Source organism: Anser cygnoides, chromosome 1, assembly GCF_040182565.1.
Source record: "Anser cygnoides isolate HZ-2024a breed goose chromosome 1, Taihu_goose_T2T_genome, whole genome shotgun sequence".
Classification (NCBI taxonomy): Eukaryota; Metazoa; Chordata; class Aves; order Anseriformes; family Anatidae; genus Anser; species Anser cygnoides.
In genome coordinates this window covers 90,052,244-90,074,977 of record NC_089873.1, presented here as the reverse complement: position 1 = coordinate 90,074,977, position 22,734 = coordinate 90,052,244, and the positions used below count along the sequence as shown (strand labels likewise).

Here is a 22,734-nt window from a genome sequence, read left to right as displayed (position 1 = left end):
AGACCAAGAGGCTGAGCAAGATGTTGGTCTGGATGTTACCCAGAAATTCCTTCTGACGTAATTCTTTGGTTCCAGGTTATACAATTTTTTTGTAAGGATTAATTTTTTTCATTTATTTTCTAATTAATGAAAGTGAGACTGCAGAAGTAACTGCATATTTGTATAGGCCAGGCAGCAGTAAAAACACGTCTTATCACGGAGTAACAGAAGTATGATTTTCCCCCACCATCGCCTGGTAGGTGTCTACCTATGTAGTTGAATAACTTAAGTATCTCCGTGTCAGTTTGTTAATAATTGGCTTCTCTGCAGGATGCTGACAAATGCCCTGTAGGTTTATGTGGTCTTCTGCTGCTAATGAGCTTTGATGTGCTCAGAAAATATCAACTCAAAACCTATTTGTAAGAAATACAAAAAGATGCTATTAAATAAATAACCAGATATGTTTTGCATGCCCCAAAATGGTGCATGCTGTCCTACTACAATTTGAAAATTATTTCGTGATATCAGCATGGCCTGTGAGTAACCTCCTGTAGAAGCAGCGCTCAAATAGTCCTGATAACCAAACACAAAGTCAGAAAACAGTTTAGGTATCAGGTTCTACATTATTGTTGAGGATGTCTACTTTGTGTAGATTTTATTTGTAGAACTCCAGATTCTTGGGGAAAAAAAAAATAAAATGAGTGCTAAAAACAAACAAAAAACAGCAAGGCAATTAAATAAATACTGAATATTATTTTATAAAAGGTAATTCAACCAGTCTTATGAATCTTTTCTGAGATTAACAATCCTTTTGATGTTTCCCAAAAGCACGGGAGACGTTGCCACGTTGTTTTGGCTTCTTATGAGCAGAAGAACAAGAAAGTGTCACTCGTCTCCTTTGATCCTTCCTTCTAGTTCATGTGTTTCTGTGAAAATCATAAAATTCAGGGACAGATGAAGATCTCCTTGCATTCTTCTAACTCAGTTTGGAAAAAACAGATGCAGTTTTTCCTGAGAGGTGTGTGGAAGGAGAAATAGGAAGAAAAATGAATCAATAGAAGGATTTTGAGGCTGCCTAATAAGGAACTTTTACTAAACAGGAACAGTTGCTGCTTCAAATGTTGTTTTTTTTCATTTGTCATTTGCAGCATGGACAACACCAGCAGCATATCGCTTTGCAAGGGTTTCTTTTCCGATACTTGACTGCAAGTCCAAATTTTTCTCTAGATATTTGAGTGTATTCTTGAGTGTTGTTCATACTGATTTCAATGTTGTTGATCATCTCCCCTTGCTCCTCCACCAGAAGCGATATCTGGATAAAAAGTTCCTTCAAGTCTTTGATCTGGTTCTCCAGACTGACTAGTTCTTTGTGTCTCTGTTCAATCTCTGAAAGTTGAGCTTTCGTTATTTTGACTTCAGTGAGTAGGTTTTCATTGAAAATATCCCATTTTCCTTGCTGAAGCATGTCATTGACTTCTTCCTCAGATACCTCCTTACCAGCTACTTCAAGCTGACGAACGATAAATCTTCTGCATTTCTCTTGCTTGACTGTTATAGCTTCGTTGTAGGAGAGCATAGCATTTAGGTAACACCGGGATAGGAAAGCATGCTGGGAAGCTAGAATTCTTACTATGGCAGATGATAACCCATGTTCGCTTTCAGCTTTTTTCACTGTTTTTGACAGCTCGTCCAAACCTTTTCGTACATGTTCTGCTTGAACTTTGATTTCTCTTGCTATGTTAGATTCCTTTTTAAGAACACTGAACCTTCTCATTGAAGATACTAGGCTCTTTTGTTGTTGACTAAATTTATGAACTTCGTCCAACAAATTGTTGATTTCATTCTGAAGCTTCTGGATTTCATGGAAATGCCTTTCAGTTATGGGCTCCCTTTCGTAAATAATGGCCTGCTGTTCAAACTCTTCCTGCTCTTCTTGTACAGGTGTGTGGTTGTTTTCTCCAACTATCTGTAGTTCCTTAGCTCTCAGTTTAAGCTCTTGGAGGCGGTCTCTCATGGTTTTTGTACTCAGTTTTTCTTAGCTTGTTCTTTTCCTCTCTTGCAAGACAGGGAGTTAACTCCAATATCCAATATTTTCTTAGTTCGCTGTAATCAAAGTATAACAAAAATCCGTGTTAGCAGTTGTCCATATGCATCAAAAGTAGCTTTGGAGATCAGAGCTATTTCCCTCTGTACAGAGGTAAAATACAAGCAGCAGCAAATCAAAAGTGATTAGGCGTTATGATTAAATGTACAAGATAGGTATTGTCAGGGTATTCTGGCCTTTAACCCAGTTTTTGTAGGGCTTATTCTCATAACCAAGCGTTTTTTATTTATCTTCAGATGGGTACAGCTAAGTTTTCTCTCAGCTTCTTTGTTATCTAGTGCTTTTCCCACATACAGTGATTTCAAGCCTGATCCCATTTTTGTGATAAATTTATAGTGTAGGATCCAGAACCTAGCATATCCAGGAATTTGGTATGTGGAGAGGACTTTTATTTGGGGGAGGAAGAGAGGGGTAACTCAAATTCTTATTTTACCATAATTAATCATTTGAAAGAAAAGTAATGTTTTTTTTTTTGGGGGGGGGGGGGGGGGGGGCGGGATTGTAAGTGAGTTCTTTATTCTTGGTTTCTCAGTTGGAAATGTACACCTCAGCCATAGAAGCTGAGATAGTCTAGGGAGTCAGTTTTGGCTTGAGTAAACATTTCAGGCTTTTAGTTTAGCCATGCTGAATTTTTCTTCTTTTTCTTTGGCTTCACTTGCCTGTGGAGTTAAAGTGATGGTAACTGAAGTAGTAAACTCTACAGCAAAACAGAACAACAGAACTCTAACTATGAAAATACGTATTTTTTTAATGTCTGAGTTTTTGTAGAAGTGGACCCAGTATCATTTATGTTGGGACTTGAAGATTTTCTAAGCCGCTTTTAAATTTTTCTATTCTTACTTTGTCATTTGTGATCTTTAATAAATTTTATACAAATGTACTCTGTACACCATATTAAGATACAATTCAGTAATGTTTCTTGTTTAACAGAAAGTGGACTTAGTGATGTTTTCTACCTTAGCTGTTGTGTGAGCTTCAGTAGAGATAGTTAAACTCCAGTTATGTTAACAGAGATCTTAGTGTGATATTGAAGTTGTTTTTTTTTTTTTATGGCAAGTGATTTTTATAGAAAATCTTAAAAAAAAAAAAAAAAAAAAAAAAAAAAAAACCATACCTTTCAAATGACTGTGGGTATAACGCTCAGCCTGGCCTCTGCGGTTATTCTAAATTTCCCTTTTTGCTTTCAAATAAAGAAAAAAGTCCTGTAAATGTTTCAGAAGCTTGCTTGAAGACATTTTCCATGTTTGAAAACAATCAATCAATCAAAAAAAAAGAGAAATTGTCAGCTTGATGTAGCTGTTCTATAACTGTATGTCCACAATAAAAATTAAAAAATAAAAATTAGACTGTTGAATGGCTGCCTGTGTTATTGAACACAGCAATATCCATGGAGGTACATCTGTAACGTGTTATGCACCTGGATGGAACATTGACCAAGGAGCCCTGAAAAACAGAAGTGATAAAAATGAATATTTTGGAATGCAAATACTTCTTTAAGTTTGGAGAAAGAAAGAACACTTGAACACTTTTATATTACAAGGAGCAAGAGCTTGGGAAGGGCTGTTTGTGGGTGTTTAAGTGAGAACGCACGGTTCTGGGATTTAAAGTTAATTGTGCCATGTCCTAGGCTTTGGACCAAAAGACTTTTCAGTAATTTTGACACATAAATGTGAATGTTGTAGTCATTTTTTCCTATGACTGTCATAAAATTAAGTCTTTTTGAAGAGTATTAGGGTTTATTTGTTTGAATTTGTATGTAGCACCTTCACTCAATTTTTAAATATTTCTTTTCTTTGTGAGCTTTTATGTAGCTAACTGAGGTGCCTGGAATGTTACAGGTGGTAAGGGCCTGGACAGGAGTTTTGAAAAGGACTAAAACATTTTTTTTCATCAAATAACTTAGGCAAAGCACTACTTTTTCATTGAAATACTCTTTTAACTTGGCCTTTCAAAATTCACATACTGAAGGAAGGGCATTTGGTAGTAAGACGTTTTATGTTGTACATTTTCATTACGTGGAGCATAACCTCTAAACCCTAGCAGGCAGCTTCCAGAAGTCTTCAAGTATGAATCATATTAATGAACTTCAGTTTAAGGAACAAATACTAAACACACACACCCTGCACCCTTTTGTGCAGCAACTGCAAAGCTTATCTTTTATTAAAATGCTTTTTGTCATGGTTGTTTTAGAGCTGCTACTGTTGATTGCTTTTTTCATCCTTTGCTCTGTATACAAAGGGGCTGCTTCTTTCTGTACAAATCAAACATATTGGCCATTACTGCTTTGAAGTAGACTGGCATTGGGTTTTTCTCTTTAGTTTAAAGGTTTGTATAAATATAATAAAGAGTTAGTTTGTAGCTAGCAGTTAGCTTGTGACTAGCTTGCATTCAGTGCTGTCCAAGTGAAGTCACAGATCTCTGTTCAGCACAAAACCTCAGCCAAAGGGGCTAACTAGTAATTTTCTGTTACAAAATGACTGTGAAACCTTTGAAATCAGATACTGGCTCTACTGGGCCTGAGATAGAAAATACAAAGCTGTAAGCTGGATGCGCAGCAATAAAATGAGCAGTTTGCTCTTTCAGGGTTGCGTGCTTAAGCTGTAACTGCCTTTTTAAAAGATATAACAATTCAGAAATTCTTCAAGGGTTGACATGTTTGTGTTAATCCCAAACTGTTCAGTGCATCTCAGTTACTCGGAGCAAGAATTGCTTCCTTTAGATACGTCTGCCTGATATGACAGCTCACCATGGTACCGAGGGTGGATCACCTCTGTTAAGCATTTCTGTTGATTTCCTTAGGAAGACTCCGCACCTTTGATGCGTGTATGCTTATGTTTAGTATTATGTAACTCAGCACAAAGTCTTTTGTTTTAATTGAGAGAGTTTCCATTGCGTAGGCTTCATGAAATTCAACTATTATAAAGTTCAACTATTTTTAATTGTAGGAAAGACAGTATTTTTTTCAAACTTCCCATGGTTGTTTTCCTTGGACTAAGATCAAGAATGGAAAAATCTTGGTAACAAGTGAAGTGTTCAGGTCCGTGAGATTTCTATTTAGGGTCTTCTGGACAAGTCAAACATCAGACGTGTTTCTTCCATAGGGTTATTCAGCCATTAATGCTAGACAGTGCAGTAGTATCTTCTGGCTGTTTTTAGAGGTTTCAAGGTAGTCTTCTGAAATAGTACTGTTTTAAAACTGAAATCCCAATTCTAAGGATTCTTTTTAGTAAGCAAATGCAGATTTCCATCTTATCCAAAAGGATGCATTTTGTAATAGATATAAAGAATCAATCCAGTAACCTGTCAACATGCAAACAATTTTGTTACATTTGAATAGCTTCAAATGCCACTGCTGGGGTTTCTCTGATCCCTTATGCGTATTTAAAGTCCCTAAATAGGTTTTTGCATAATCTAAGTCATGGAGCTGAGCACTGTCAACATGTTTTCCACAGATTTAAATCTGGCTGTCTGCAGGAGGATTAGCTGAAAAACAAAACTTTAAATACTACAGAAATTGATCGTGAGAGAGAATGTTGATATTGTACCGTAGTATGGATTTCCCTTACTGTTTCTTTTGTTGTTGATGTCTCCCTCTCCTTCCCCCCATGCTTTAATATCTGAATTTAACATTTGTTGATTTGCTGCAAGAGAATTCCAAAAGCCTGGTAGCTATTAGAAGTTAGGTAACTGTACTGAGACTTACGATCAAGCGAGCTTGCAAGTAATTTTTTGGAAAGTACTACTTTGGGGTGGACAAAAATACAAGTTGTATTTATCTTATTACAGTAATTCCTCTGAATTGCTTAACTTGCCACGGTGTATCTCCCCACAGCAGAAGAGAGGCAATTTCTTCAAGGTAACATTCTTTTGAAATGTTTCAGAACTGCTTGGCACCACCAAGGCTGCTGCAGAGAAAGTTCAGTGTGGGGCATGCGAAAGGAACCAGGAGTGCTAAACAAGGCTTCACAGAAGTGACCTGACAATGTGTTTTAGTACAGCCTAACACATCTGCTGACCCGTGTTAATTTAACGTGCCTCAGCAATCCTGTGCTTAAAAGCAAGTTCTAATGGCACCATTTAATGCTTATGTGAGCTGGCAAGACTCCTTGTATCTAAGGAAATTCAAGTAATTACTGAAAAGCTCTAAAACATACATGCAGTCATGCAGTTACTCCAACAGAACACAGTTCAAGTTCTCCAAAAGACCATTTTTTCATGTGCTCAGTCTGCTGTGACTTGAAAGTGAGTCAACCACAGGACCATAAGAAGTGAGCTTCATGTTCAATTTGTATGTCTATTAACAACTAATGTCTACTTTTTGATGTATTGGGTTCATTGGTCTTGAAATATTTGAATTCCTTTGGAAAAAAAAAAAAGCAATAGAATTGTGTGACTGTTAGGGGACTCTTTGAAAGGTGTGAATCATACCACCACCAGTTATCTGCAGATGGAACAGTTTCTTCTCAAATATCAAACTTGTAAAGAAGTGAGCAGAAAACACTTTGGGTAGTTAATTGTGTTTTTTTTTTTCTTGTTTAAACATCAGGCTCACTAAGAAGTGGAATGTAAACAATCGAACCCTAGTTTCATATCTTACATCCTATCTGGCTTGCCTTCAAAACCTGCCTCTGAATTTGCTTGCCAGTAAATGTGGTTGATTATACTGGCAGCTGAAACACATGCTGGTTTCAAATAAATAAGGATGTCTTCATGATGAAGATAACCTTGGAAATTGTCCGCTTGACTTTTTGAATGTTTCCTAACAAACTTTGTTCATATAGTGAGTCCTTGTTGTTGTCCTTTGTGTTTGTGTATATGTGTAGGGGCACATCTTGTTCTTTCAGTTGAGATGAAAGACATATTGTTGAAGTTTTGGCCAATACAGAGAGAATATGCCTACTCCTTTAGAGTCGAGAAAGGAAATAAGTGGATGGAAAGCACCTGAGTGACTCTGTGTCCCCTTCATCTAAATAAATAAATAAAAATACTTCATTGGTGATTAAAATATCACAGCACATCCTCAATGGCCTTATCAGGCATTTTCTTCACTGATGGTTGGAAAAGGGGTTAGAACAGCTTAAAGCAGTAAAGGTGAAACAAATCAGTAGGTGGGAGAGCATTAGCTTGCTAAACTGCAGCTTCACGTTGTTGGCTAAGTTCAGAAACGGCTCTGAATGCTCTTACATATACAAACCTGAAGAGCATCAGCGAGGTCTGTCCATGTTTCTGGCCATTCCTCAGACATAGCTGCTGCTGCATTTTCTTCTATTTGAGTTAACCCATGCTGAAACCTTGTTCGGAACCAGGATCTCAAGCTGCAGGCCAGTCTTTAAAAAAGATACTTTGTAGATATGGAGTCCCTCTTATATGGCTGTAGTAACTCAGGCAGTCATGTGTTGCTGTGCACTTTCTGGGTACAGTTAAAAGCTGTGTGATATTGAAAACATAGCCAAAGATCATACTGGGCTACAGGATGGATAAAGGGAGAAGGATGTAGGGAGTAGGATGGGAGTAAGGAAGGGAACAAGACAGTCTGTAGGAGTGAGAGAATCAGGCCCAGTTTTGTCTAGCACTAAGCTGTTTTCAGAGTTTAAGGATTATTGACCTGCTTTCATAAGCATATTCTATTCGGGGGAGGGAGGGAGGGAGGAGGAGGAATGCACATGCTGCATTTCATTTTGGTCATGCTGGCATACCTTATCTCCTAGAAGGGCTTTTGCCAACACCCCACTATTTTTATCATGCAGATCCACTGGTGATTAGGTTTGTATTTGTTTTGGTAGGCATCTTTATAGCTGACAGGTTTAGGAACACAGTTTTCACATCCTTGTCAAGTGTTCTAAGGGTATTGCAAGAATCTTTGACTTTTTATAACTTTAATTTGTTACTCATCAGGGAATCTCTCCAAACTGATGACATGTGGCTAGGCAAGTCTTGATAAAGACAATTACCTCTGCCTAGGAGAATAACAGATCCTGATTAATAGACCACCATTGTTAATTTGTCATGATGATAAAGTTTGTCCTAAGTTCTTTTCAATTCTTTTCAAAATGTTCATTTACATCAAATTCACTATCTCCTTTGTTTAATATATATATATATATATTTAAAGATTCTTGTGCTTAATTGTGAAGCAGCCATTTAGAATATTCTTTCATCTGTCTACTTAGTCTATAGACCCATTTATCAGGGAGTGTATGTACAAAAATGATATTTGGTCTGCATTAAGTAAAAAGACATACGTGAAGTAGTTAAGCTGATCTTATGGAACTCTTGTTACCTTATGGAACTCTTGTTACTGGTTGTCATTAGATTCAATGGCTTCTTTTGGGGGTGTGGTGTGTTGTTTTTTGTGCTTTTTGTTTGTTTTTGTCTTTTTCCTGATTTACCAAAAACTCCTGTTTAGGTTCCATAGTTTTATTTGCTGTTTCTAGATTAGTGAGCACCTTCATTAAAATGTCTGATACAAAAGAAGACTCTGTATTTGATCTTTGATTTAATTTGTATGCTGCCAATGTTTTAGTATGCTGAGGTCCACTAGAAGAGGAAGACTTGCATACAAGCAAAGGACAGAATTCTCTCTTTAAAGCTCTGAGGTGTGTAATCTCTGTTCTACATCACACTCTATTCATTACCTCTGCTGAAACAGCTTTTTTTTTTTTTTTTGACTGCAGAAAAAATAAGGGTCAGCTTGTTTTTCTGCCCTGCCCCTTAGTTATGAAGGGCACAGGGTAGAAAATGCTTTGAGGCAATGTGTCCCAAAGGAATTTCAGGTTAAAAGTAAATATTTTTTTGATCAATTTCCAGGCTGCAATTGTCTTACAACTCTGTCATATGGTGTATAACTGGTTTTTGACGGCAGTGTCTTTGAGTAACTGTGGTTTTGAATTGAAATTTCAGTTGGCTAAAAAGCCTATGCTCTTATATATTCTCCCAAGAAAAGAAGGAACCTGTTTGGGTTTGGTGTTCTGGAATATTGCATTATTGCCCCAAGATATATTTTAAGGAACTAAGAAATCTTGCTACAGGTTATGTCTATTTTCTCCTTTGTTTATTTGAAAAAAAAAAAAGAGGAAGAAAAAAGTTCCCATTAACTTGTCTTGCAAACAAACATGCTTAAGCCAAGGATTATCAGGAAGCAAGGTGGTTGGATGAAATTATCCTCATAAATCATCTTTGTCTTAAGATGATAATTCCTTGGAAAAACATACTTAAGAACAGTTCTAAATTCAAGTTTCTGTTTGTGGGAAGTGTGGGAGTTGTTCAACAGGAAAATATCAAGGGCAGAGAGCTTGCCCTGGCTATAAACATGAAAAAAGATGCCATTTATATGTGGAAGGTAGCTGATTAGTATCAGAGTATAGTATATGATAGTGTAAAATAAATAACATTTTCAGTGCAGGGGACTTAAATGTTAACAGATGTCTCATTCTTAAGAAATATTAATACGTAAAGGTCGTTTGCTTTCTTCAGTCTTTGTCTCTGGGAAATAGGCTGTAGTGTGTGGGCTATGCCAGAGGCAACAATGTGACGCTGAGGAAATGCATTCTTGCTTCTTGTCCCCTTGAGAGAGTATCATCCAACATAACTGCCACAAAGCTACCGGGTAAACCCAAAATGACCAATATGGAGGAGAACAGGAACAGCGCGTTTGAAGCTAAGGAGTTGGGGAGTTCTCTACCTAGTGTGACATAAGTCATGGGAAGGGAAGAAACATCGAAACAGTATGAATGCGTGGTTCAAATAGAATAAAGCAGGTCTGAATATTCAAGGAGTACACGAGTCAGGTAAAAATGAGTCCAGGATTGATGGAAAAGTGTCACAAAACCCTGCTGCTGGAGTAAGCGCTCCAAGAGAGATGGGGTTGGGGCTATGGAGTAGACCTTAGTTATTTAAAATAATTTAGATGTTCTTTAGCTGTTGGCCAAGAATTCATAACGTGCTCATGTTGTTGGAAACGTAGTTGTCTTATGTCGATTTTTATGGTGTTGCATGATATAGGAAAAGAATCCTAGGAGAGAAAAGGATAAACGAGTAATAGAAGTTATAGATCTTAGCATTAGTAGGATGGGAAAATATAGTAGGTTGTGAATCATCTATATTAAAAGCTTTTATACTTTCAAAATCTAGTCCATTCCAATTAGAAAAACTTGATGTTGCATTTTTTTTAATGAAACATTTGGTTCAGAGATGCACAGTGAATAAGAGGCAAAACTAGGATTGTGCCTTGGAATTTAATAACATGTTATGAATGTGTGGAAGACTTGAGGAAAGGGATATACCACTCTTTCTATGTATGCAGGCAATGATTCTCATGTTCTCTATAGAAACTTTAGATAATGAAAGGTGGTAATGTCATGCTTTTGTACTGACGTAAGTCACAGTTTCAAGTGCAGTATGTATCATCAAGTCCTCACTGACAAAACAATGATCTCACTCTGCAAATCAATTAGTCTATATTCTTTCTAATTGGTAAGGGATTGGAGTATCCCTTGATTTAAAGTAAAAATTAATTTATTTAATATTCTTATGATATTTCACCCATAAACTAAAGATTTACTGTCAGTAGTGCTCTTTAAGAGAGTTCAAAAAAACAGCAGTAAAAAGAAGTAAATGTATCATTGGAGATACCTGTTTTTTTATTTTCAGACAAGAATAATCCTAGAAATCAACACCATCGTTGGTTTAGATGGTACAAATATGATGGCCACATACAATCACAGCAATCCAGATAGAAAATCATCATCTCTTGTGCCAAAAATGACATAATGAAGGTCCATATATATACCATATATATTGGTGTATTTTAAGGCAGAATTTGAAAGTAAATTAGCAACAGGAGAAGGGGCTGCAGCTGGATGGAGAACGGATAAAATTGTTTCCGTTTAATAGGATGTATATTTGATCTTCTAGTTAGCAGCTTTCTCTAAAACTAGAATTGCTATACATCTGTTCTAAGATTTTTTCATCCTGGTAGTTGCAGGCACAAAATTTGTACTGTGCAAAATCCCACCTAGTTTTCATTCCCATTTCATCTGTCAGACTATATAGCTAAGTACTGCAGCCTTGGAACTCATCCTTAATAAATGTAAGGATTTCTAGGCAGTTTTAATTATATATATATATATTATTTTTTTTACAGGTAACTTGACCAAACAACTTGAGTTTTTGCCTTGGTATTGATATATCAATATCAAATACAGTGTAAGAAAATAATTCGTATTTGCAGGTTTTCTACATCTTATATGAAAATAGGTGGCAGTATAACTTACTGTCATTGCTTTTGGAGTTACATACCTGGAACTTGAACATAGTATTGTGGTTGTGAGCTTAGATCTCACTGGGCAAACCTATTTGATTAATAGGTAGGATTAAACTGATGGCAGAGCGTTGTGTCAGAGAAATGCACTTTTAGTAAATAGGAATGTGATTCAGACATAAGGTGGGAATGTGGCCACTTACCCAGAGTGAAACAAATGATAATTGTCATTCTTTTGACCACTTCAAAAGGTAGTATGAGAATAAAGTTTCTCTAGAGTTGCCTAGAGATCCTGTAAACAGGATGAGTTTAGAATCCTACATTTAGATAAATGTGAATAGTTAAAAGTGACCTGGAGGAACTGGTTAGGGAAAGGTTGAATTAGAGAAATTTATCTTGCAACTACATACACACAAACTCTTAACTGATGTTTATAGGCAGATAATCCTGGAGCTCCTCGTTCACTAGATTTTGAGTACAGTTTACCCTAATATTCAAAGTATTTTTTTATATAAGAATTGAAGGCGTGAAAAGCAGACTAGGGAAATGAAATATTCAGTGTATTTGAGAAAAAGCCTAGTATCAGTAAAAAGTTACTGATGAGTTTGTAACTGTTGTCAACGATCCAGAAGGTGCCTAAAATTAGGGCAGCTACTTAGAGTGCCAAAGAATATAGCTTAAGATCTGTTAAGAGCCACTATTTCTGTAGTTAAAAGTTGTTAAAGGCAATTGCAGAAAAAGAAGGAAACTCAATCTTAGAGTGCCTTACAGTTTCCATGGGAGGCCTGAAACTGTTTTCTAGTTCTCCTGTGTGCTTGTTTGTTAAAAGTAGCAAGAACTTTGTTTTCTGTGACTTCCTCAAAAAGCCAGTAAACCGCCAATAACTAGAGAGGAAAGAACAGACAAAATCTGACAAACTCGCATCTTTCTGCCTGTTTGTGGATCGGTTCAAGTTGCATGGATGTGAATGTAAGCAAAACAATGGCTAACAAACCTTTTCCTGCTGTAACTTCTCTAGTGTGTATTGTCCTAGTGATTGCTGTCCACAGGATCGTCCAAGAAAAATAAATGGAAGAGAAATGAAATTCTGAAGGAAATAGGTAGAACAGTATTTCTAACAGGTCAACTACAGAAGAAAAAAGATAGCATTGTTCTTTCCTTGTGTCGATTGCTGTGAAGTTCAAAGGTTCTTCCTCTTGCCTTTGTGTTTCAAGGAATCCTGGTTCAGTCAGTCTCAAAGCGATGGCTCCTTGAAGCAGCCTTAAAGCCTAATATTTTTGAGCTCACATAAATCATTCTCATAATGATACATTTTCTTTAAGTTACTTTTACTCAAGACTGACAGTTCTGACACTAATATTTTGACCTCAGGGGTACTTTGCTCCTGCTTCCTCGTAGATGTTTATGGCCAGCGCATATGTTTGACTGAAAATTTTGGATTTGTGATAACTGACTGTGATTAAACCCTAAAGCAGCATCTGAGACACTTAGAGATTGCTTCCTACAGCATGTCTCTACAGTACTTAGTTTTGTGTTGCTGCTGTGGGGGAGTCCCATACAAAATGCACAAGTTGGTAAGCAAGTGTTTAAAAAACAAACAAACAAAACCTCCAAGCTAACAAAACAAGAAAGCAAGCACATATGGGCACACTCATGCAAAACGCTATCACCCTGAATAAAGAAACCACTGCCCTTTCTCTAATGCTTGGATTTTTGATGAAAGCTGAGATACAAATGCTTTTCATATTGGATTTTTTCAACAAATCTGTTGGATTGTGAAGTAAATTTTAACGCTGATTTGTTTACTACTTGCTCAGTAACGTTTTAGAAATAAGTCAAGGAGTGCACATAGTTCACGTTCAGATATTGTTTTTCACTGGCATGTCCTCAGGCTTCTGAGGGAAATATTGTTATTGAACTGTAGATGTCAGTTGTGCCAATGCACACATACACTCCCTTTCCACACTGTTTCCCATGACTCCAAAAATAAAGTTCAAAGCTCTCTAGTTGCTTACAAAAAACCCTACTTGATATAAAAGCAGTTGGTGCCTTCCTTTCTTTATGAAAGAAATGGAGAAAAGTTTGTTGTTACACTGTGAGGGTTCCAAATATACTTTGTGAAATTGAAATAAGCGAAGCATGATTTTATATATGAAAGCTTTTCACTCAGCCACCTTAATGTGATAAGCTAACAGACGTGCTCTCCAGAGCTTTCAAGTGTGTTTTTGATATATACTTCCTATAGTTCTTAAACACAAAAGATTGCTGTATATGAAGTTCTACTGACTTGGAAAATTAGAATCAAGCTCTATCTATCCTTTAAGATAATTCTGACATATGCACCAAAGGAGGAGGTTTTATGCATAAAACTTGCCTCAAAACCTAGCATTCCTGTGCACGAGCAGTAGTGCTCTGAGGCTATATTCACCCAAAGAAATACCGAATTATTTTCAGGGTAGACATCCACTATTTGTGTGTTTTGACGTTTAGACGCATTTCTTTTCTAAACTACACAGACTTTTTCTGATATTTGCGGCCTTATAAACATTAAGTAAAAAAAAATCTTTACCTTTTAATCCTGTGCTGGTGGCAGTCTTTCTGTGTTATCCTTTACAAACGAACTCCTGAGGGTAAGCTCCAGCATAGTCTGAAAAACGTTGTTTTGAATATTTGCCTGAGTAACGTGTCTTGAGTGGCATTCCAGTAAGTATTTTCTGCATGCCTTCTGCTCCTAGTTCTTAAATAATTGTCCAAGGGCTCATCTTTGAGTGCGGCGGTGCGAGAGAGAGAGAGAAGCTGACTTCTGCAACTCCAGTAGACAGGCAAATTGATTACTTTCTACTTGGGGAATCTGGTTCTGCCTGTTTGCAACCCAGCCTAGCTGCGAGGCGGATCACTCTCCTGGAGTTGGCCAATAGTAGGAAGTGTCCAGGACCGGCTCCCTAGATAGAGACCTGGTGAGCTGCAAGCATAGCGCTGCCTACCTCTGAAGCACAAGAGCTAAGTGCACTAATTGCTTTCTTCTACACTGAAGCATGAAGGAAAAAGAAAGCAAGGTTGTGGGTCTGTACATACGCTTACTTAAAAGGGGGAAAAATCCAGCATTATAGTACCCTCTATAGCAGTAAGTATCTTAATAATATTTTAATTACTTTCACAAGTTTGCCTTGAAAAAGACAAAGGCTGAAGTGGGACAGGGAGTACACCGGGAAACACATGACCTGTGCTAAATCAGTTCTTGGGGAGCATAAGGTGGAGACTGCTATTTGGATATTTTGCTTACCCAGATAGAGCACTTCAGCTCCAGCTGTTGAAAACAGCCAGCACTGCAACATAAGTTCTATGGAGAAAATCGAAGATAATTGACCCAAAACCAAATTGTATGCTATTCAAGTTATTCGAGGTTGAAAATCAGCAGGTACTGCAAGTTATAGGGCATTAGTGTCACACTTGAACTGAGCTATGCAGCTTACCAACATTTCATTCTGCTTCAGCTGTGGTTTGTAGAATGTGCAGTTCAGTAACACAGTAAACTGCAGTTATTTAATCTCGAGATGAGAAAGGAATAGGCTGTGGCAACGAAGTCTGCAATCAGAAATATTTTCTTCAATCAGGTCAAGACAGGAACTGACAGCACTACTAAGGAACGCTTTTTGAGACTAGGGAAAGTCCAACAGGATTTTCAGACTGTGACAAAGATAGGTTAAATGAAAAAATAAAGTGGAAATAATTGGATAATTATGTCCAGTCCTTTAATTACTCTTCATGTCTTTCTTGAATTCCATTTCAGTTTTTCCCTAGTTTAGCCGTGTTTAATAGCCACATGCTGGGATGACGTTACTTATTTTCGCTGTTTGTTGAGAAGGAACAGTGCCAGAGTATCATATTTAACATGTCATTGGTTCTGTATATGAATTGCAGAACCGTTAGGAAATCTCTGCACTAAATCGTACAGAGTACAGTAGAATTAGTCTTTTTGTCAAGAAGTCAGAATGGATTATTTAAATAGGGTGGGGGCGAGGAGGGCATTGTGCTTTTTCTAGTTCTGTATGCAAGTCAGCAAAGTTTTGATCATTGGTATGATGCAGGAGATTTTATCCCCAAGCTGATAAGTATGTGAATCTTTTGGACTGCAAATCATTCTGAAGACTGATGAAAATCATGAGAAAATTGTTGCATCTGGACATTTAAAAAAACTGTCTTTCCCTGGTCTCCTTTGTACACAATCCTTGAAAGGAAAGACTGTGAAATTAGTGGTGACAAGCAATGTTTTTTAGAGCTGCAGATGTAACACAGATTTTTCTTTTTATATTTCTTGGAGGTTAAAAACTCTTAAGAGTAAAATGATTAAGAACTGAGGTTCTCATACTGCTATTCTGGAAAATGGGAAGGAATAAGTTCTTGGATCAAACTGAGTTGCTGACAAGTTCTGCTTAACAATAGAGTGAATTCCTACCACTTGTTCCCTCCCTGCAAGAAGTATGATAAATCCGAAGTATTAGCCTTGGTTGAACAGTCCCTAAAAGCCATTTGAGTTGGTGACAATGACTTGAGATTTCAGAAGAAAAACTATGAGGTCTGGTTCTAAAACAATCTTCCATTGCATTTATGGAAACCAAATGATTTGTGATTTTATACTGAAATTTGAATCAGAGTTCTTTTGCAATGGAACAGTTGCTTAATTTCTGAACATGAGCTTACTTGAATTGCTTTACTAGAGAGAAGTCAGTGCAATCTTTAGGTTCCCTAATGCTATGCAATACTTCTCTTCACAACTTTTGCACTTAATTTGGATTATGACTATTGTAGAAAGTATTACAACTATTGTAGAAAGCAAAATCAGATTGCATTTTGTGCTTATATTCCAAAGTGGTCTACATTTGTTCGACACAAACAGTACTAGTTTACATGATGGCAAATAATAACTTTGAACAGGAATAGTATATTGTTGATGAAATATTATTTAATGCCTTTTCACGGTTCCTGGAGATTTACCATACTAGCTTTTAATTAAAAGCAGTTAATGAGAAAGGAACGACTATATATCCTGTTGTCACCAACTGTTTTTCTGAAGGATGGGATCAACACCTGGACTTGACTCCTTGTGTGAAGTTTTGTTTATTTCTTATAAAACTCTTAGCCTCCTCATGAACATAAAATATTTCGTATGTGTTTGTCTCTTTTTTGTTGCCTTTGTTTGTATAAAAGTATTCTTTTGATTTCTATCTAAACTTGCTGATTTGTTATTAACATCTGCTTACACGTGAACTCAGAAAATCATTCACCAATTGTGAGTGCAAGTTTGCTTTTTAAAATTTGTTCGAGGGGAATATGTCTGCTTGGCTAACATGTTCCTATATGCTTAGGTGAAGTTAGTTATCTTGTTAACATTTTTCTACACATTTTTTCATGTAGACTTGTCTTTTGCTTCTAACAACTTTATCCTTTTCTGTTGAATTTGAAATCTACAGGTATAGAATACATTTATTAGGATGAATGCATGTTGCTGGAGAATGACTGAGGAGATTTTAGCCTCTTTATTTTTCCTAAAGAAATGAGGCATACACAATCCTAATGCCTATAGTCCTTCGTACCTTCTTGGATGTTTACCGATTTTAGGCTATTGTAATCAAGGAATTGATTTCTTAGGGACTGTCGAGTCCTCTGTGTTTCATGAAAATTATTACTTGGACAGCTGAGAGAAATCCCCATCAGGGGCAAGATTTCACTGTTCTGCGAGACACGGTTCTATAGAGGTTTTGGCAGTTGTACTTTTCCTTACATGTAGTTTGTGATGCACCTATTAGGGCGTTAGATCAGAAGCTTTACCAGTTTGATATCATACAAAGGAGTTGCCAGTGAAACATTCAAAAATTAGACTTGAGGAAGCAACTCAAGTTTTTATGGTTGTACTATGGTATCACCACAAGTTTACTGAGGTGAAGAATTTAAATATTGGGATGTTTATTACTCCGGACAGCACTCTTTTTAATAGTTATGGATAACAGTGTTGAAAGGAACATAATATCCTCTGTTTTCAGATCTATGTACGTATTTGAGTGTGAAATGATGAATAACACTCGTTTGGGTGATGAGGCAGATTGGTTTTGTACCATCTACAAAACACACGTTACTGGCAATAGTGTTGGATACAGTTATGGAGTATGTGGAAGACAAGTGTTATCTAGAACAATAATCTCCCCAAAATTAAGGAGATGTTTATATTCTGGAGTCCTCATTGCTACCATATTTCTAAGAAGTAAGACAATAATGTCACTTTATCATACAGAAGACTTATTTTACAAGCTATGTGTTTCGTATACCTTCCTTTTCTTCTCTCCATGCAATAATAAAGAATGTCTTTTAGAGCCATTCCTGCAAGTTCTGAGTTTTACTTATGAAGGGCACATTCGATGAAGGGCAGATTTAAAACACTACATACCAAACTGGCAGCAGAGAAAGATTCTAGAGAGTACACAGACCTGAGATGATCATGGAGCAGTGTTATGTAGGGAAATGCACATGGTTTGGGAAGCTATGATGTTCTGAACTTTGATCCATATACTCCACCAGGTTGTACTGGGTAGCTTTGGGTGTAGAGCAGTACAATCTTTTACCTCTGTCTTCTTAGCTGTAAAATAAAATTGCTTTGTCTACGGGTGCATAATAATTACTTGATATTAGTATCTCTGATGAAAATGGTATATGGACTAGCATATTGTTTATTAAGTTGAAAGAAAAGCTAAGAAATAAGGCTGGAGCAAGGCGTTTTCTCTTTATTTTCTTCATTTTCCTACTTCTGTCAAAAATACAGTTTTGGAGATCTGATCTCTTTATGTGTCAGGGTGCTAAGTGTTTCTTTTCTTTTGATTTTTTTTTTTCTTTAGGCTGGCAAATAAGCAGGACAGAGAAGGAGCTCTGTCCGAAGCAGATGTAATCGAGTCCTTATCTCTGGAAAAGCTTGTCAATGAACACAAGTGTCTATGTCAAATTGTAAGTATTTTGTAAGATGTTTCATTTTCTTATACATACGTAACGCTTGCCAAGAGGTAGAGGATTATGCCATATAGCATAAAACCAATCTGGAACACTGCAATTCCAGCAAAGATGCAGTAGGTGCGTATGTTTTGCAAGTAGATCTACTGTTCACCTTGACACTTGGTTTCTGGATCTGTTAAAGAAATCTATATAATGGCCCTCAGAGTATACTTCCTGGTCCACTCTGAAACCACATACAAATAATTACGTACCAATGTGGATTAAAACTTTTTCAGCTAATACAGCAAGTTTAATATTCCACCTTTTTAAAAAAAAGTAGGAAATGAAATTTGCTGATGTCGACATTCAGGAAGAACCACTGTTCAGATAGGATATTTGTCTCCTTTCTGTTGATAGCTAGAACCACCATTTAGTCTGAGCTACCATCTGACAAAGAGTAGGTATTTAATCTAATTCCTAGTCCAGTAGTCACAGTAAGATCAGGTTAACATCTGTCTTAAAATAACCACATTTCAGGTGTAGTGGTCAGTGTCATGTTTAAAAAAAAAAAATCCTTAAAATATTTATTTAAAAAGACGCCAAAAGACTCCATAAAGGATACTTAATATAGGTCAGAATTTTGGATAACTTATCCAAATCAACAGTGCTTCAAGTTTTCTTTCAGCCTTTGTTTTAATCAACAAGTCTGCTAATTTAACTATTTGTGGGCTTGAGCTTCATCATCTTTTTCTAATTGAAACAATAAATATTTTAAAAGATGATCTGAATTATGCTGAGACTATTAAACACCATTTGAAGACAATTTTGCAAAACTATTCCATCTGGTATTTGAGTTTTGAAGTTAAAAAAAAAAAAAAAAGCCTCTTAATTCCCAAGGGAGGGTTAGAAAACTCATAGGAAAATACAGAAAACATTTTCTCTAGAAAGTTGGGTTATAGCAGGGCCAGAGCTATATTCATTATGTTATGACTCTTTGAGGGCTTTTCTTCAGTCAGTGGACTTTGCAATAGGCATATACAGCAATCATTAAAAAAAAAAAAAAAGAGCTCACTTTTTTTTCATGAGGGATTTCTGTGGCAAAAATATTTTCTTGCAAAGCACTATCAATAAAAAAAAAAGGCCCGAACGATTCTAATGTTTTTTCAATACTTTAGAATTATGTAATTTATGATATTTCATCACAGTGCTGTTCTCATTCTCCATTTTTATCTCAATGTAGTCAACAAAGAAACTAGATTGCGTACTCTGGCATCTTAGCTGAAAGCAGTTGTTGAGAGTCTTGCATACTTCTTTACAAAGTATGAAGGGGAGGGTTTTTTTTTTTTTTTTTAAAGATAAACCTGATCCCATGGTCTTTCAATATGATGACTTATGGGATGAATTTAAAGAGGAATTTTTAAAAGATATAAATAAAATTAGGCCATATTTTTGTTTGATCTTACTATTTTAATTGGTTTTCTTCTGTTTTTTTAATTCCCTGCAAAAATATTAAAACAAGTGGAATCATTTTCTCACTGTCACACAGTGTTAGTCAGAATGACCTTTATCTTTTCCTTTTTTAAAAATATTTATATACTTTCTATATTTCTAAACTTCTATATTTTATATCTGAACTACAGCAACAATAACCTTTGTGCAAACCTAGAATAAAATTGCCCCAGTGCTGTCCATTATCTTAGTTTTCTCAGATAAACAAGTTTAGTTTTCTCAGAGAAACAAGGTATTATTGCCTATACATCTTCTCCCTGATTAGGTTCTGCTAGAGAATACTGTAGGGTTGTAAGGTGAATAACACTGATGCTTGAACCTTAATTTAGACAGTGTTGGAATGTATTAAAATGCAAGCAATGTTTGGCACTCTAGGGGGGACACAACAGGTCAAAATTACTTTTTTTCTGTTTCAAATTGTCCATACCTTATCTGGCTATGGTGTAATTTAAGTGCTTGTAACTGAAGATAGAATACAGGGAATTTTTAGGTGGTATGAGTTGAGAAGGAAGAAAAATTAAAAAAAATAAATAAATCATGAACATAAATCCCAAATCAATCAAATCATACAATCAGTATGAAACGTTTGTTCTTCTTTTCAAATAAACAGCTTGAAATATGCAATAGCTTTTAATTGAGTTCAAGACCCATACAGGGTTCCAGAAGATTCTGGAAAACAGTTCGGAAGAGATCTAGAAAGGTCTGCTAGTCCTTTTCCATGCTCTAAACTTGAATCAAGCCATGTCTCTTTGGTTCCAATTAGAGCCCATTATACTTGTATTCCTGACTATGAACACGAAGAACAAATTACTCTTTTCCTATTTGCAATTAATCCCATTTCTTGAGGGTTATTATTATAAGTTTGAAGTTTTTTCTTCTCGAGGGAGAAACCACTCCTGTTTCTTTAGTGTTTTCTTACCAGATGTGTTTTCATAACCAGATTTTTTATTTTTCTGTTCGTCTTGATACCTTCCAGTCAAGCTACGCCTTCCTTCAAGTGTTTCATCCAAGCTAGATAAAGTATTCCAAACTAATTTAGCAATGTTTTGCACCCATCTTCCAACAGATTTGCCTAATGGTGTTTCTCTTGCTTGCTGATGAGAATATCGTAAAAAAAAAAAGTTTCATTCTAGATGAGATGCATAATATTGTTATTTGGCTGAGTTGTTGTTTTTGGTTAAGTAATGTGATCAGAACTGCAAATAATTTTCCCCATTTCTCTTCCTTGTATTTACAGGAACCTTGCTCGGCTGTCATGGGCTGTGGGAAAAAAATTGATAAATCAATAAAAAAGGGTTTGTATTGGCTTCTACATATCATAGCAAAAGATTTTGATGCCTTAAATGAGCGCATCCAAAGAGACACTACAGAACAAAAAGCATATGAAGAACAAAAGAAACAAGAACGAGCTGAGCGAGTGAGAAGGATACGTGAAGAAAGGTATTCTCTCTGTAATTTCTCTTACCTCACTTTCCTCCTTCCCTCTCTCGCTAAGATGCTTGATTCATTCTTGTACATAAAGCTTGTGGGAACCCTGCTACAATTGATTTGGCTTACAAGCCAAGAGCCTTCATATTAGAAGTGGTGACCTGAATGCTAACGCTTTTCTTTAAGACCTACAAGTTTTTGCTTGGTTCACTCCCTTTATTATTATTATTTTTTTTAACTGTGCTGAAGATACACTATGAGTTTGTGAGTGACAATTGTAAGACAGTTGTGGAATAAATTTAGTCTTGCTGGTATAACTTCATAGGAGGCTAACCTAAAAAAAAAAACTTGTCGTTTATTTTTAATATTCCTTCAAGTGTGTCCTAAAATAAACTTTTATTAACTTAAATAAGACTTTGTAATCCACACGTGAATATCGAAGAGTAAATGTGAAAATTTACTCAATAGAATGCTTGATAAACCAGGTTATCCAGCAGGTGAGGTATGGAGGGACGGACTTACTTTGATGCAGGGGAACCAGGGACTTGTGATTGATTTAGAGCCCTTGTGGCTCTGCAACCTACAAGGGTTCCTATTAGAGACTGTTGTGAATCATTTTACTGGAGCATTATTACGAAATCTTCCAAGCACCCCTTTTTCACTGTCTGCCCTATACATGCAGAGACCTGCAAGTCTCAGTTACTGAGAAGTGATTGTGAAGTTACTGGGGAGTATCTTGGCTTGTACTCTTATTGATTTGTTATACTCCAGTAAAGTAAATAACTTAGACACTGCAATTGAGATGAATATGTTTTAAACACCTGGAGTTTGTCACAGTCTTAATATATGTTTTACAAACATATAAAAATGCACATGCTGTTAGCTTGCCAGATGTCTGCATAGACAAAGCCCTCTGACCATGTTGGCTTTATGCCATGTTGGGAGATAGAGGAGGGCTGACTGTGGAAAATGTCTCAAAGGGAGTGTGATAACATGGGCATTTTCCATATATTCTGTTACTGATCAGAGTGATCTTGACAGTGTTTGTTCACTGGAGGAATGGTTGGATCTGGATTAAAGGTTTAAATTGTTGCCTAACTCGTTGTGTCTTAGAAGGAAGCTAACTAGTAATTTCTGATGTTTTATCGTGTAGCTGAGGGATTGGCTCAGGTTTAAGAGATGGCATTTTGCTGTTTATATCAAATCAATTTCTTACTGTAAGAAACAGGCTATTCTTGATTCAAGTAGAATTCTGTTTCATTCTATGTTCTAATAATTCCCCAGACTGCTCTATTTTGTTCAGATTTGCTTCCCTGAATATTTTCTCAAAGTGCATTTCCTCCACAATGTCCTACAGTGTTAGTAGCAATCATCTTGTTCGAAATGGAAAATGAGACAGAAGTAGTGCAAGTAAATTTTAAAATAGCATTGGCCTTTTCTTCCAAGCTGCATCGTTTCATGGGTAGATCAGCTCAGT

At 36.4% G+C, this 22,734-nt stretch overlaps 2 protein-coding genes across 11 annotated transcripts in view; one reads left to right on the top strand and one right to left on the bottom strand.

Annotated features, from left to right (window-relative positions):
* ARL13B (ADP ribosylation factor like GTPase 13B) overlaps positions 1-22,734 on the top strand; it is a 51,754-nt gene that overhangs the window by 18,598 nt on the left and 10,422 nt on the right. For all 9 annotated transcript variants that reach the window (XR_010833453.1, XR_010833440.1, XM_048071694.2 and 6 more), the window contains 2 exons: positions 18,230-18,335; positions 21,067-21,269. Coding sequence is in view for 7 of the 9 variants with exons in the window: in XM_048071694.2 (XP_047927651.1) it covers positions 18,230-18,335; positions 21,067-21,269 (309 nt within the window). In the remaining 2 variants the exon portion in view is untranslated. The remainder of the gene's footprint in view (positions 1-18,229; positions 18,336-21,066; positions 21,270-22,734) is intronic.
* On the bottom strand, positions 567-14,208 carry STX19 (syntaxin 19). 2 transcript variants are annotated; one of them, XM_048071705.2, is made up of 4 exons: positions 13,912-14,208; positions 7,278-7,510; positions 3,198-3,526; positions 567-2,082 (listed from the first exon to the last, which is right to left on the bottom strand). In XM_048071705.2, exon 4 carries the CDS (start codon positions 1,991-1,993, stop codon positions 1,118-1,120), a length of 876 nt encoding a protein of 291 aa, XP_047927662.2. In that variant the 5' UTR covers positions 1,994-2,082; positions 3,198-3,526; positions 7,278-7,510; positions 13,912-14,208; the 3' UTR covers positions 567-1,117. The 2 variants fall into 2 exon arrangements, with proteins under 2 accessions (XP_047927662.2, XP_047927661.2); XM_048071704.2 differs by lacking the exon at positions 7,278-7,510.